Source organism: Sinocyclocheilus anshuiensis, unplaced genomic scaffold, assembly GCF_001515605.1.
Source record: "Sinocyclocheilus anshuiensis isolate Anshui unplaced genomic scaffold, SAMN03320099.WGS_v1.1 scaffold567, whole genome shotgun sequence".
Taxonomy (NCBI): Eukaryota; Metazoa; Chordata; class Actinopteri; order Cypriniformes; family Cyprinidae; genus Sinocyclocheilus; species Sinocyclocheilus anshuiensis.
The window spans coordinates 470,030-484,769 of NW_015549600.1; the positions used below are offsets into that span (position 1 = coordinate 470,030).

The 14,740-nt window shown below is 35.0% G+C and overlaps 1 protein-coding gene and 2 long non-coding RNA genes across 3 annotated transcripts in view; 2 read left to right on the top strand and 1 right to left on the bottom strand.

The window, feature by feature from the left end:
• The window catches only part of LOC107658676 (uncharacterized), a 13,802-nt gene extending 7,986 nt beyond the window's left edge, over positions 1 to 5,816 (top strand). The window contains exon 3 of the long non-coding RNA XR_001630812.1: positions 5,314 to 5,816. This is a non-coding gene — a long non-coding RNA (uncharacterized LOC107658676). The remainder of the gene's footprint in view (positions 1 to 5,313) is intronic.
• A 933-nt stretch (positions 5,817 to 6,749) lies between these two features.
• LOC107658660 (uncharacterized) lies at positions 6,750 to 7,957 on the bottom strand. The gene is made up of 3 exons (XR_001630810.1): positions 7,504 to 7,957; positions 7,357 to 7,419; positions 6,750 to 6,781 (listed from the first exon to the last, which is right to left on the bottom strand). It is a non-coding gene; the product is annotated as an uncharacterized LOC107658660 (long non-coding RNA).
• Positions 7,958 to 8,056: 99 nt separating this feature from the next.
• LOC107658677 (COP9 signalosome complex subunit 4-like) lies at positions 8,057 to 12,734 on the top strand. The gene is made up of 10 exons (XM_016447329.1): positions 8,057 to 8,222; positions 8,923 to 9,002; positions 9,132 to 9,283; positions 9,363 to 9,466; positions 9,581 to 9,734; positions 10,424 to 10,574; positions 10,689 to 10,859; positions 10,942 to 11,057; positions 12,237 to 12,321; positions 12,406 to 12,734. The coding sequence occupies exons 1-10, from the start codon at positions 8,149 to 8,151 to the stop codon at positions 12,537 to 12,539; spliced, it is 1,221 nt and encodes a 406-aa protein (XP_016302815.1). The 5' UTR covers positions 8,057 to 8,148; the 3' UTR covers positions 12,540 to 12,734.
• The last annotated feature ends 2,006 nt before the right edge of the window (positions 12,735 to 14,740 follow it).

The following is a 14,740-nucleotide window of genomic DNA, read 5'->3' on the forward strand; positions in this document are numbered from 1 at the left end:
CTCGCAGACGAAGACGATTGTTTAAAATACCGCGCCGAGCGCCATTTCACCTCTAACATCCCATAATCAAGCCACGCCTTCGCCGGAAACAACAAACGACGTCACGCCACAACTTCCGTGCAGTATCGTACGCAGAAAGATGATTGATTATTTATATAGAATAAGAACTGTTTTGTTTGTTTTGTCATCATATCAAGCTAATTCCTATGTTCATTTTGATTCTGAATCAGAACTCATGTTTACTGGGCAAGTAAATTACTCAAAAAAGCAATCAGTTATTATGTATGACATGGCATCACTTATAAATATACAGTAAACAATAAACGTTTAAGGACGAAGAGTGCAATAGAAATATTGATGCAGCCATTTGGATCATATTTTAAAAAGAATGCCAAAGACAAATGATCAGAAAGTGACTCACCTATATTCGCCTTACATATAAAAATTTATTCGATTTAATTTATATAAAATATTATTATATTACATTAGTTACATTATTGTATATAAAATATAGTAGCACATGTTACAGTAAAATATAGGCTTTTTATTAATAGGATCTTTTATAAACACACTTCATCTATATCTCTAATATTATTAATATGATATGATATGATATGATATTATATGATATTATATTATATTATATTAACTACATGAGTGTATATTAAAATATAGTAGCATGTGTTGGTGAAGTAAAAATTCTGATTGTTTATTTTTAGGATCTTTATACATTTCGTTTAGTTCTTTCTATTATACTATATTATATTACTAAAGCAACTTTACAGAAAAATTAATTGCGATTAATCGTTTAACAGCACTAATTATATTATATTATATTACATTATATTATATGATATGATATGATATGATATTATATGAATCATATCATATCACATCACATCACATCACATTACATTACATATTATATTATATTATATTATATTATATTATATTATATTACATTACATTACATTATATATTATATTATATTACATTACATTACATTACATTAATTATATTACATTACATTACATTAATTACATTACATATTATATTATATTACATTACATTACATTACATATTATATTACATTACATTACATATTACATTACATTACATTACATATTATATTACATTACATTACATTACATTAATTATATTATATTATATTACATTATATTACATTACATTACATTACATTACATATTACATTACATTACATATTACATTACATTACATTACATATTATATTATATTATATTACATTACATTACATCATATTACATTACATTATATATTATATTATATTATATTATATATTACATTATATATTACATTACATTACATTACATTACATTATATTATATTATATATATTATATTATATTATATTAAAAAATCAGGCTGTTTACTTTTAGGATCTTTCATGAATACACTTCATCTAGCTCAAATATTCTATTCTATTCTATTCTATTCTATTCTATTCTATTAGCCCATGATGTTGCAGGAAAAATGCAGGCTGTTTATTTATAGGAGCTTTTACAAATTCACTCCATTTAACTCTATAGCCACAGGAAACATTAGGTCAATGCATAGATGCACAGGTGTCTGCTACACTGTCCTTTCTCTGCAGACACTCTGCACTTTAGCACTGGGCTTTGTGTTTGATACTATGTAGTTGTGAAATAGATTAGACTATATGGTTTATAACAGATCATTTAGAAACTGTCTCAGCCAGGGCTGTGTTTCCCAAAAGCATCGTAAGCTTAAGTACATCGTACACCCATTGAAACCAATGGAGCTACGATTAACTTAAGCTTTACGATGCTTTCTCATTTCTGGAAAAAGATGGCAGAAGGGAGAATGGCGTAGGGAGATACTTCGGATGGCGACAGTGATCAAGACATGGATTATCAGGAAGTAGGATACAATAAAAGGTAAAAAGAGCAGCATGGGTGATGGATCTGATTGTGAGCAAACAATTAAGTAAGACATACGAGAAGTGAAGCTGATAAAGAGGTGGAAGAAAGAGAAATCAAAGTCATAATTACTTTTGCTAAGCTGTAGTTTGTGAGATTCAGAATGCAGTTCGAAAGCAAAACTTTATTCAGTGTGCAAGATGGGGATTTAAGCAGGCAAAATGGAAGGAATTTTATGTGTTGTGTGAAGAACATTTCAAAAATATGAAGTTGGAAGGGAATATTGAGGAGATATATAGTAGGTGAAATCATTTCTGCAGCAAACCAATCTAAACCGTTAATAAGAGGTAATGGAAAGAAAAAGAAAAGTGTACCGTGGTGGTCTGAAGAGTGCACAGTGGCAATTAGAGAGAGGAATAAGGCATTCCGGATTTTAAAAAAGATTAATAACTCAAGATACAGTTGTAGAATATCAGAAGTAAAGGGCAGCTGCAAGAAGGGTAATTAAAAGTGCAAAGAGAAAGGCTTGGCAGGAATTCTGTAACACAATTGGGAGAGAGACTGGAATGCCATGTGGTATGGAGAATGATTAGGAAAATGAATGGTATTAATAATTATAAACAGATCCCTGTAATTGAAGAGGAAGGAAAAATGGCGAATTCGAAATGACGAATAAAGAAAAGACAGAAGTCTTAGCTAAAACTTTTGCTAAAGTTCATATTTGAGTTAAAAATAGCCATTAACAATTAAAAGAAAACAACGCCAGGGAGAGACATGATCAGTTACAGTATGTTAAAAAAAAATGTACCAGACGTAGCCATTAAAGCATTATTGGATTTATATAATCATATATGGAATGAAGGCACCTTACCCAAAGATTGAAAGAAATATTATCATCAGCTCAGAGTGGTTTTAGGAAGAAAAGATCTACAATGGATGCTCTGATATTATTTGAAAATGATGTTAAAAAAAACTCCTTGTTGCTGTTTTCTTTTACATTGAAAAGGCATATGACACTTTATTGAGGGAGGGACTGTTAATTAAAGCTACTGTCCGTAAATTTTGCCTCTTTGTCGCCATCTCTGTTTGAAAACCTGGAATTGCAGCTGTGTGCGGAATTATCTATTTGCGTGGGTTGTGCTCCAGCGCGGATGAATCTAATGTTCTGAAGAGTATGTGTGGCAGTCAGTCACCGCACATTAAAGCTACTGTCCGTAAATTTTGCCTCTTTGTCGCCATCTCTGTTTGAAAACCTGGAATCGCAGCTGTGTGCGGGATTATCTAGTTTGCCTGGGTTGTGCGCCGGTGTAGTGCCGAATTCTGCACCCCTGCCAGATTATGCACCCCCTCGTTGAAGTCGCTTCCTGATTGCCTAATCCCAGGGTGCATAATCTGGCAGGGTGCAAATTTCGGCACTACACCGGCTCGGCTCCAGCGCTGATGAATCTAATGTTTTGAAGAGTATGTGTGGCAGTCAGTCACGCACCGGTGTGGATATTCACTGTACTTCGCAATCACAGATTCTAGCCTACAACCCTCAGCAAAGCTTGAGTTCTATGATCAATTAAAACACCTCCTTCATAGTTTGGATTTTAACAAAGAGGTTATATTGATGGGGGACTTTAATATAAATTGGAGTGATAAGGGTGGAAGAAAAAAGCTTAAAAATATTACAGATTTTTTTAATCTTACACAGTTAATTGAACAACCTACAAGAATAACTAATCAGTCTGAAACTAAAATAGATTTATTATTTACAAATAGACTGGAAAGAATTACTAAGACCTATAATCTAGTGACAGGGCTGTCAGATCACAATATCATTCTTTTTTCCAGGAAGCTAAAAATACATCGTTTTCATTCCTCAGCCACACCAATATGTAAATATGAATCGGTCTAAATTTAAAAAAGCTCTAATAATGAAAGAATTTCTTGTTGGTTTTCTTTGACATTGAAAAGGCATATGACACTTTATGGAGGGAGGGACTGTTAATTAAGTTGAATCAAATCGGAATGGGGGGAGAATGTATAATTGGATATTAGATTTTTTGTTTGAGCGTACATTCCAGGTAAGAATAGGTGAAGAAATGTCAGCATCGTGTGATATCCTGAATGGGACTCCACAAGGAAGTGTAATCAGCCCAATTTTATTTCGTTTAATGATTAATGATATATTTGAAAGAGTTAAACTAAGCATTGGGAAGGCGTTATATGCAGATGATGGGGGAGATGCCATTAGATTTAAGAAGAGAAAAGCTTGCGATGATGCATTGGGTTAATCTACAGGGTAGTAATAGGAATCATCGTACACGCACAATTTTAAATGATTGTTGGGAATATAAAAAGAATGGAGGATGTTTTGGATGGAAATATGAACAGTGGGTCAAGGATTGTGGTCTGGAGAATGAAGTATAATCTGTCCCAACATGCCATTAAATGGGGTAGCGGTATGAATATCCCTGGACCTATTGTTGAAATGAGATTGTTGGAGGCCCGGGAAAAAGCAGAAGAAAGATATACTAATAGTTATGAAATCAATGTTTTTATGAGAGAAATTTTATTCTTCTATACAGATTTACAGATGGATCCAATCAAACAAAAAGTGGGCATAGGAGTGTACATTCCAAGATTTAAGACGAAAATAAGTTTAAGGTTAAGTGACAAATTGTCCGTATATTCTACAGAATTAACTGCTATAATAGTAGGATTGCAGTGGGTAGAACAGATTAAGCCAAATAGGACTCCGACTGTAATTTGCTCAGATTCTTCATCAGCTCTTAAAAGTATATTGTCGACAAAAACTGATAGAGAAGACCTGCTAGTAGAAATGTATACATTACTGTACAGACTGAACATAGAGGGTATAATCGTATACTTTTGTTGGGTACCGACACATATCGGGATAGTAGGGAATGAAACAGTGGATAAATTAGCAAAAGAAGCTTTAAAGAAAAACTTGGTGGATGTTAAGGTACCTCTGGGAAGAAATGAGATAAAATCAGTGATTAACAGGAAAATAATAAGAATATGGCAACAAAGATGGGAAAATAACAGCACAGGTAAGTGGTATTATAGTATTGTGAAATCAGTAGGGAAAAAAGAACAGTTTTATGGAAGGCACAGCAAGGAAGAAGTAATGATTTCTAGATTAAGGATGGGACACACAGGACTAAATTCAACACTTGCATTAATGGGGAAGCATGAAAATGGTATGTGTGATGAATGTGATGTTTTTGAAACAGTAGAGCATGTGCTTTTTAAATGTAGTAAATATGATGTTCAGCGACATAATCTTTTTAGCAACATAAGGAACAGGCCAGTGAGTGTCGTGGACCTTCTGGGAAAGTGTTTGAGTGATAATCAGATATTTTAAGGTGGTTTTAACAGTTTTAGAGCTTACAGGACTAGACCACAGGATTTAGTGTTTGAGGATGAGGATCATGATGCTTCTGCCCATCTCGGAGGTTGAGGAGCACAGTGTGGAAGCTGGAGGAGATGAACATGCATCCTCTGGGGTGGGTGGGGCATTACAATTTTTTTTATTTTTTTTTGTTGATAGCAATAGGCCTATTTCACAATATGGCGACCGAGATCGGAAGTAGGGTAGCGGTACTTCCGGTCGCGCACCACTACGATCGCCATTCATAATCATAATGGACTGCGAACAACTTGTTTTCTCCCAGTCGATAAATTATCTGCCAAAAGTCAGAATAGCAGATGTTGTCCGTTTTGTTGACAATTTGCAGGGAGATGTGAAAAGATCCAAATTGCACAAAGGCTACAAATTCTTTTTTGAGCAATTTATTTTTGATTATCAGGGTATGTATAATGAGCCAGTTGCCATGACACTGCTTTTTTTGAACTGATTACTTTTATGGTTTTATGGATGATTTTCAAAGCGGTTAAATAAAAACTCATTTATTGTTAACTGTGTGGGTTTGAACACTTCAGTCTCAAATATTATTGCAGGGAAAGTGGTAATTATAGGGTCAGATGTTATATAGGTCGTTAAGAAAGCATGAGGGACCACATCAGCTCGAGGTAACTTAAATACATACAGGATTTAGTTCATGTTGAATAGTACCTTTTTGATGATAAAATGGTTTTCAACGTAGCCTATTAGTTATCTCACAGTCCATAGCAACAGTAACTGAATAATTTAGTAAGGAAGCACCTTCGGCAGTTAGGATTAAAACAAAAGAGAATGGGATTCAACATGCTTTTCTGTGCTTAATGACATTATTTATGTAGTAATGGTCATTTTAACCTCTGAGCAGTGTTCAGGGTATTTCAGGACCTCAAATGACATTTGCTTAAATAAAAAAAATTTAAAAAAATTAAAAGAAAGTGTTCCCTTCATCTAAATGACATGACACTTGATGACTTTTTTTACACTTGCTACACACACAAAAAAAAAAAAAAGAAATTGGAATGTCTGATTGTACATTAGTGTAATAAAGTCACTCAGGATGTTCATCTAGTCAGTGTCTTTAGTTTAAGTTCCACGTTATTTTAATTTTAAAGGTGTTTTCCAGTAGATGACAGTAATCTTTCACTAAACTATGCAAGACATTTTTCATATCGCCATGAATGAAACCAAAAAATTTAGATATTCTTTAAAGTCAACTCTACATATTTATTTTGTATAAACATTTATTTCATATAAACATGTAATACTTTTTTTTTTTTTAAATTGAGGCAAAAAAAGTTTCAACAAAAATACCATACCAACTGTATAGTAAAAACATTAAAGCGAGTGATATTACAATTCATGATTGTTATAAAATCATATTTTACTAAACAGCCACAGTGTACACTCTGAACAGCTCACAATGCTACTTTGGCACATACATTGATGTTTTGCTAGGAAGAAAATAGGCAAGAAAAAGTGACCAACAAATGATGTTCCTATTATTCACTGTTCTATAGTGAATACAGTTCTACAGTGTTATATATGTTTACAAGAAAAAGCAGTTACTTTCTAATTAAAGGGATATTTCACCCACAAAGGAAATGTTGTCATTTACTCACACACAAGTTGTTTCAAACATGTACAAATTTCTTCTGTTGATATTTTAAAGAATGCGTGTAACCAAACAGTTGCTTGTTTCCATTCACGTCCATAGTATTTTTCTTCACGCTGTGGAAGTGAATGGGGACGAGCAATTGTTTGGTTACACACATTCTTCAAAACATCTTTTTACGTCCAACAGAACAAATTCGAAACAACTTGAGGGTGAGTAAATTACAAATTTCGTTTTTGGGTGAACTACCCCTATAAGTCATGCTTCAATTAATTACATTAAAAGTAAACAATGTTCACTGCAGACTGCGGGATTTTTTTATAACTTGTAACCATTTGATTTAGATTAAGCTTTATGATAGGTCTTACTCAGATCTTTATTTCCAAATATTGAAAATATATTGTTGTAACATACCTATCCTAAACTGGAAAGATGACATGTCCGGAGGGGTTGATGTGTTCAGAATCTGAGAGGATACTGCAGATCATAAGTAAAGAGTTAGATTTTTATTAAAATTGTATGTTTTTATTTATTTATTGTATTAGTTAACGCTACACTCACCCGGGGCTGGACGGCTGTTGTAATCATGCTCCTCCTGCACCAGCACTCTCCATTTCGACATCCAACGTTACTGCTTTCTCTGCACCACGAACACCTCTTTTTGATGTCCGAGTCTAGCGTGATTGAACTTCTCCCCAACTGTTCCACGCAAACCTGGAAGGCACAGCCTTACGACCGGACTCTGGATGGACACGGACCTCATCCTCCGTGAAGTGCTTAACAGTTAGCACAAAAGTGCTACCTTTCCTCACAGTAAATGCCGCCCCATCTTTTCTCCGTATGGCCAAAATCCAACGCTTTCTTAAGTTTTCGTCGATGGGAAAACTATGAAATGATAAGTGAGGTTGCTTTTTCTTTGAATTAGAACACAAAGGTACACTACACGACTGACTACTTTTGGACTCCGCCATTGTTCGGCTAGCGCTTTCACCGGAAAATATTTTCCCTACTTCCGGTTTGCTTACGTCACGTTGTGAAATAGGCATATACAGATTCATCACCCATGTGCGCAAGATACACAGTAGGTGGCGGTAATACTCCGAGTGAACGGCCATTGAACAAAACGAAGAAGAAGGAGATTGGAATAGATGGAGTGGCGCGCTCTAGCGGCTCGCGCCGTTGTTGTTGTTGTGAGCGCAGAGGAAAATGGCGTGCGGCGTGAGGCAGGAGCTCGCGCAGCTGATGAACTCTAGCGGGTCTCACAAAGATCTAGCTGGGAAGTATGTCATTTCAAGTCATTTACTCGAATTGTTACTTACTGTCTGTCTGTTGCATGAATTAATTATTGCGTCGTTTTTTTTGTATGGAAGATGTGATGCTGCAGATGAGATGAGTACAGGCTAACCTTACTTAGCTAGCGTGAGGATATGCAGAGCAGATGAAATAACGTTATCTGTCAACATGCATAGGCCTAGATTTGTATTTTTATAACGATCGAATTATGTTATAGTACGAAATCGCTATTATTAATGGTTAGTAGTTATTAGAATCATTAATAAATATTCGTATGATAATGCATTTATGGCTTTAATGGTACGTTTCGCAAGGGCTGGAGTAATGACAAGAAGTTAGCTTAAATAGCACTTATTTACGGAATTAAAGACGCAATGAAATTAAAAATTGAGACTTTTAGTTAATGTCTGTTTGCTTTGAGGTAATGTATATGCTAGTGTGCACCTAAAGGTGGAAAAATTGATCTTTCATCAGACATACACAACATTTCACACTCTTTCTTTTCTGGTTAAAAAGACCAAATATATTGATGACTCATCTTGCATTTAGGGGCGTATTTAAAGTTTTGTCCAATCAAATGTTCTAGAGTTAACATGCCCTGCCCCCAACAGCACTTGCTTCTTTTTTTGCAAACAATTCTAATAATTCTTAGTCTAATGAATGTGTTTTTGTGCACTGTTTTGACAGATATCGTCAAATATTAGAAAAGGCTCTTCAGTTTACTGATGCAGAACAACTTGAGGCACTGAAAGCATTTGTTGAAGCGAGTAAGTACACTAATATTCAATATGCTAGTCTGCCGATATTAATAGAATCAACTTAATATGAGAACGTACACATTCCTCTCTTTACATCATCTAAATTGACGAGCTTCGCTATTTCTCACACTTGCGCAGTGGTCAATGAGAACGTCAGCCTGGTCATATCCAGACAGCTGTTGACAGACTTTTGCACGCACCTTCAAAACCTGCCAGACGGCACTGCGAAAGCCGTGTGCCACTTCACCCTGGAGAAGATCCAGCCCAGAGTCATCTCATTTGAAGAACAGGTATGTGTCGTGAAAAATACTCTCAGATCAATGCTGGAATCATGTGGATCATGTATGAGCCAATCTCATACACTTCCAGGTGGCTTCGATCAGACAGCATCTAGCCACACTCTATGAGAAAGAGGAGGACTGGAGGAACGCAGCACTGGTTCTTGTGGGAATCCCGCTGGAGACGGGTCAAAAGTAAGATCGCTTTTCTCTTGGAACAAACTGAAGCTTCTCATTTGCATCTGCATATCACTCAAAGCCACTAATGATTAGTTTATGTTGTTCATGTCTGTTTTTCTGATTCAACAGACAGTACAATGTGGATTATAAATTGGACACTTACCTCAAAATTGCACGTCTGTATTTGGAGGACGATGACCCAGTTCAGGCTGAGGCCTACATCAACCGAGCATCTTTACTTCAGAATGAATCCACCAATGAACAGCTGCAGATTCACTACAAGGTGCACCATCAGTTGAACTATATACTGTATAAAATGCACAGTATCCAATAGGGCTGAGCGGTATTTCAAATAGATTTGTGACGATTTTAGTGGAGTTTTGAAGAATCAGTAGAATTTAATTGGAAAATTGCTTTATTTACCCAAAAAGCTTACTAATAAGCATTTATTAACTATCTTGTAAGCTGTTAATTAATAAACATTTATTAATAAATAGCTTACAATACAGTTCTTATATTTTTATAATATTCATTAATTTAAATGTTATTTAAAAACACACACACATATATAAAATTTTAAAATTGATATATAGATATGATTTTATATTTAGAAAAACAGTTTGCAGATGTTTTATATATGTAAACAACAAATAAATTAATATAAATAATATTATAACAATTGAAATATAAATGTATTAATATATTAATAATATAATTATTTTTTTAAATTACACAAATTAAAATATATAATAAAATTACATATACAATTTATATATTTCTATGACTGGTGGTTCAAAAAAAACAAACAAACATAAAAACAAATGTTTTTGTGGCCCAACCATTCCAATACAAAAAGTAATTGAATCCAAATACTCAGGTCTGTTAGATTACTAACTGACAGTGTGTGATTTTGTAATGTCTGGCTGCTTTATGATTATTGTGAACTGTAATATATTCCATCATGTTTTGCAGGTATGTTACTCCAGAGTTCTGGACTATCGGAGGAAGTTCATTGAAGCAGCTCAGCGCTACAATGAGCTTTCTTACAAATCCATCGTCCATGAGACTGAGCGTCTGGAGGCCCTGAAGCATGCGCTTCACTGCACTATACTGGCCTCTGCAGGTACTCTTCATCTATTACATCATTAAGATTAAACGGCTGGAACTGTGGTTAAACCGTTTCAGCTTCATTTGAAGCTGGTCACATTATATAATCAGTTCTCAATGTGTCCAAAAGGTCAGCAGCGCTCTCGTATGTTGGCTACGCTCTTCAAGGATGAACGCTGTCAGCAACTCGCCGCTTACGGCATCCTGGAAAAAATGTACCTGGATCGAATCATTCGGGGAAACCAGCTGCAAGAGTTTGCTGCCATGCTGATGCCGCATCAGAAAGCCACCACAGCCGATGGTATTACATGTTATGCTTTAGTACTGTCATTTATTCATGTTCTTTGCTAAGCTAATGACTAATACTTGTCTAATGCTTTCAGGTTCAAGCATCCTAGACCGAGCAGTCATTGAGCACAACCTGCTGTCTGCTAGCAAACTCTACAATAACATCACGTTTGAAGAGCTAGGAGCTCTTCTGGAGATTCCTCCTGCAAAGGTACAGCTGTGCTTGACTGACTGAGTGTCAGGAAAGGTCTATTGTAAATTAATGTTTTTGAAATAAGTCTTTTATGCTCTCCAAGGCTGCATTTATTTGATCAAAAATACAAGAAAAACCGTAATATTGTGAAATATTATTAAAATTTAAAGCTGCAGTCTATAACTTTTTTTGGTTAAAAACGATCCGAAATCAATATTTGAGGAAGTACATAACCAGCCAGTGTTCAGAACGATCTCTTACGTTAGCCCGATCCACAACGGTAAGCTTATAATAATGTTTTCTAATTTGAGTGGTACTGGTAGGTTTTCGCGGGAAATTCGAGCATGCCGCTGTGTCATTACATCACGTCTGTAAACATAAAGAAGGCATCCCAGCTAGTGGCATATATCGCATGTGATGATGCTGCAAGTGGCGGATCGTTTATATTATAGTAAGTGACTGAAATTAGATTATATTCCAGTTTTAAATGTGCATCTGATTACAGTTAGCCTACGTGGGATTACACAAGTTTTGTATTTCAAAGAGAACCAGTTCTAAAAAAGAATAATTTGCTTTTTGGGTTAAAAGAATTTCTTTGTATGAAATTCGAATGGGATTAGACTGTACAGAAATTGAAATCTATATGTAACGCTAATACACACTACATACATGTAGTCATGCAATGCTGATGTTGTTAATATTAGCAATTTGAGAACAAAGTATAACAATAATAATAATTTGCACGGTTTTTATGTGATATGAGCTAACCGAGCGTTAGATTTAATCACCATTGGTAGTGCGATTTTATTGCAATGCTTTTTTCCTCAGTTGGTCAGAACAAAAGTTTTAGACTTGTTTCTTATTTGTTCAGATGACAATATCCGGTGAAAATTCTTATTTGGGTCATTTGGGTCAAGATGTAGAATCTGTTATTCTGAAGTACAGTGAATATCCACACCGTGATCATAATACATGTACATGTGAATTTTTTTCCCCGTTTTGTATTTTTGATTAAATTGCAAAGATTTTAAACAAACCTTTTTCACATTGTCATTATGGGGTATTTGTAGAATTTTGAGGAAAATAATTAATTTAATCCATTTTGGAATAAGGCTGTAACATAACAATGTGGAAAAAGTGAAGTGCTGTGAATACTCTACGGATGCACTGTATATACACATCTTTGTTTTCCTACAGGCAGAAAAGATAGCGTCACAAATGATTACTGAAGGTCGCATGAATGGATTCATTGACCAGATAGATAGCATTGTCCATTTTGAAAGTAAGTTTGGTTTTGGGCTGAATATGTTGTATAAAAACTGTTTAACCATGAATAAAATTGAATGAAGTCTCTTATTTCTGTCAGCGCGAGAGCCGTTGCCCACCTGGGACAAGCAGATTCAGTCACTGTGCTTCCAGGTGAACAACCTCCTGGAGAAGATCAGTCAGGCAGCACCGGAGTGGACGGCACAAGCCATCGAGGCCCAGATGACCCAATAATCTCTTCTGAGCACTTTGCTTTCTCTTTTCTCATTGGTCAAAGCAGAAAAGTCTCCCATTGAACTTAATTCAACCCAGCACATATATATTAATGTTCTGTTAAACTTGACCTTTTGGCTTGTGAAGTTAATATTTTCATAGTTATGGTCTGTGAGTATCCGATGCTGAATAAACGCTATGAAAATGTCTTTGTGTCTCAAAAATGTTGTCTCTGTTTTGCTTCACGTCTTTACTGCTAGAAACGGTTATTAATCAAAATGCCTCCCTTTTCAAGTTTGATTTTAGTGACAAAAGATATAATTTTATGGTGAAATAACACAATCCTTGTGAATAGAGTAGTGATTCATTTCACTTTAAAGTCACTTCACATAGGCCTCAAGTCTAACGAAAGTTAACAAGTGCGCAAGAATGATCTGAAAAAAATGAAAGACACTAATACTGTTTAATGTAGCTATATCCAGCCATCATAGAGTTGTGTAACTTTTCATTTTGTAATTACGGTAATTATGACATGGACCAAAGGCAGCTTGGGTCAGTTCATGCTGCTGTTGCCAAATTCAAATTCCCAACTTTCTGTATTCCTCAGTAGAAATCGAGATTCATCAGACAGAACGATGTTCTCCAGTCTTCAACTGTCCCGGTTCAGTGAGCTTCAGCTTTCTGTTCTTGTATGACCGAAGTGGAACCTGATGCAGTTTCCTGCTGTAGCTCATCCAAGGATGACTGAGATAATATTCTATTCAGCACCAATGTTGTTTTTGGGTACCATTTTGTGTAAAACTAGGTACTGCTGCACATGAAAATTCTAAGAGATGAACAGTTACAGAAATACTCAAACGAAGCTGACACCAAATCATGCCATGGTCTAAAGTTTAAATAACTGAGATGACATTTCCCCATTCTGGTGGTTGATCTCAACACAAAGATCTGAAAAATATGAAGTAGTAGGCTGTCCACTCGTTCTCAGACTAACATTGGGTTATCACTTTATTTTTTTTCCTTATTAAATGTAGTGAAAGTAAATATTTGATTCAGATGATTTAGACATTTGATATGTGAACCTGACACCAATCTTGCACAGATAATGCCAAAGCTTCATATCCACAAACAGAGATCAGATAGTACTGTTTATTGAGTTTATTGAGACACAGCCAACAGAAGTGCTAATAAACAATGTATTACTACTACATGTTACCCTTGGGAGATATCATCAGGAAACACGGTGTTAGCTTTCACTGTTATGCTGATGATACTCAGCTCTATATTTCTTTGCAGTCCGGCGAAACATACCAATTTGGCTTTGACACAATCTGTATTGTTAAAAGCGCTATATAAATAAATGACTTGACTTGACTACTACTGTTTTACTACTGTTGATGCACTGAGCAGCCATATTGGATTCTGAAATAGGGTTGTTGCAGTTCCTTCAAATTTCCCAGTTGCAAATATGACTTTCCTATCAGATGTCAAATAGACGTTTAGAAAATGTCTTTTAGATGTTTATGATTTAGAATGTATGTAAAACTGACATCTCATAGACGAACATCAGATGTTTGCACACAGCAGATTCTTGCCAGAAGAGGCACTCTTGCAGATGTACGTGTGCTATCTGTACTTATAAACAGCCAAATGTGTTAGTAATAGACACGCTAATAACTAGTTAATAGTGAGAATTGGTCCCTATACTAAAGTGTTACCACTAGTTCTTATTTATACTAGTACTTTGAAATACTCATACTTATTAAATAGATAGATGTTTATTACATACAAGTGTTTATTCATTAGATACTAGTTCTTTTTGAATTAATTGGAAACTCATACTAATTAAATAGATACTAGTACACGTTTACTACTTATTCCAAATGTTACTAGTAAGTTTTTTTTTTATTTTACTATAAGATTTTTAATTGAACTCTACAGTGGTCATTCTGACTAGTCATAACATAAGTAAAAAGCAGCTGTGACTAGTATAATAAGATTTTGTTACTAGCAAGAATGACAAAAGATAGGCCTACTAGAAATATAATTTCAACACTTTTACTTCCCCATTAAGTCCCGTGCAACAGCATGCTGGGAAGTACTTTAGCAGAAAACAGTATAACCCCAAAAAGAGAGACCAATTCGTCAAATGAAGACCAGGAGTCAAATTTGAGTTCACTTAGTTCACAGATGTTGGATCACACCATGCCAGAAATATTATA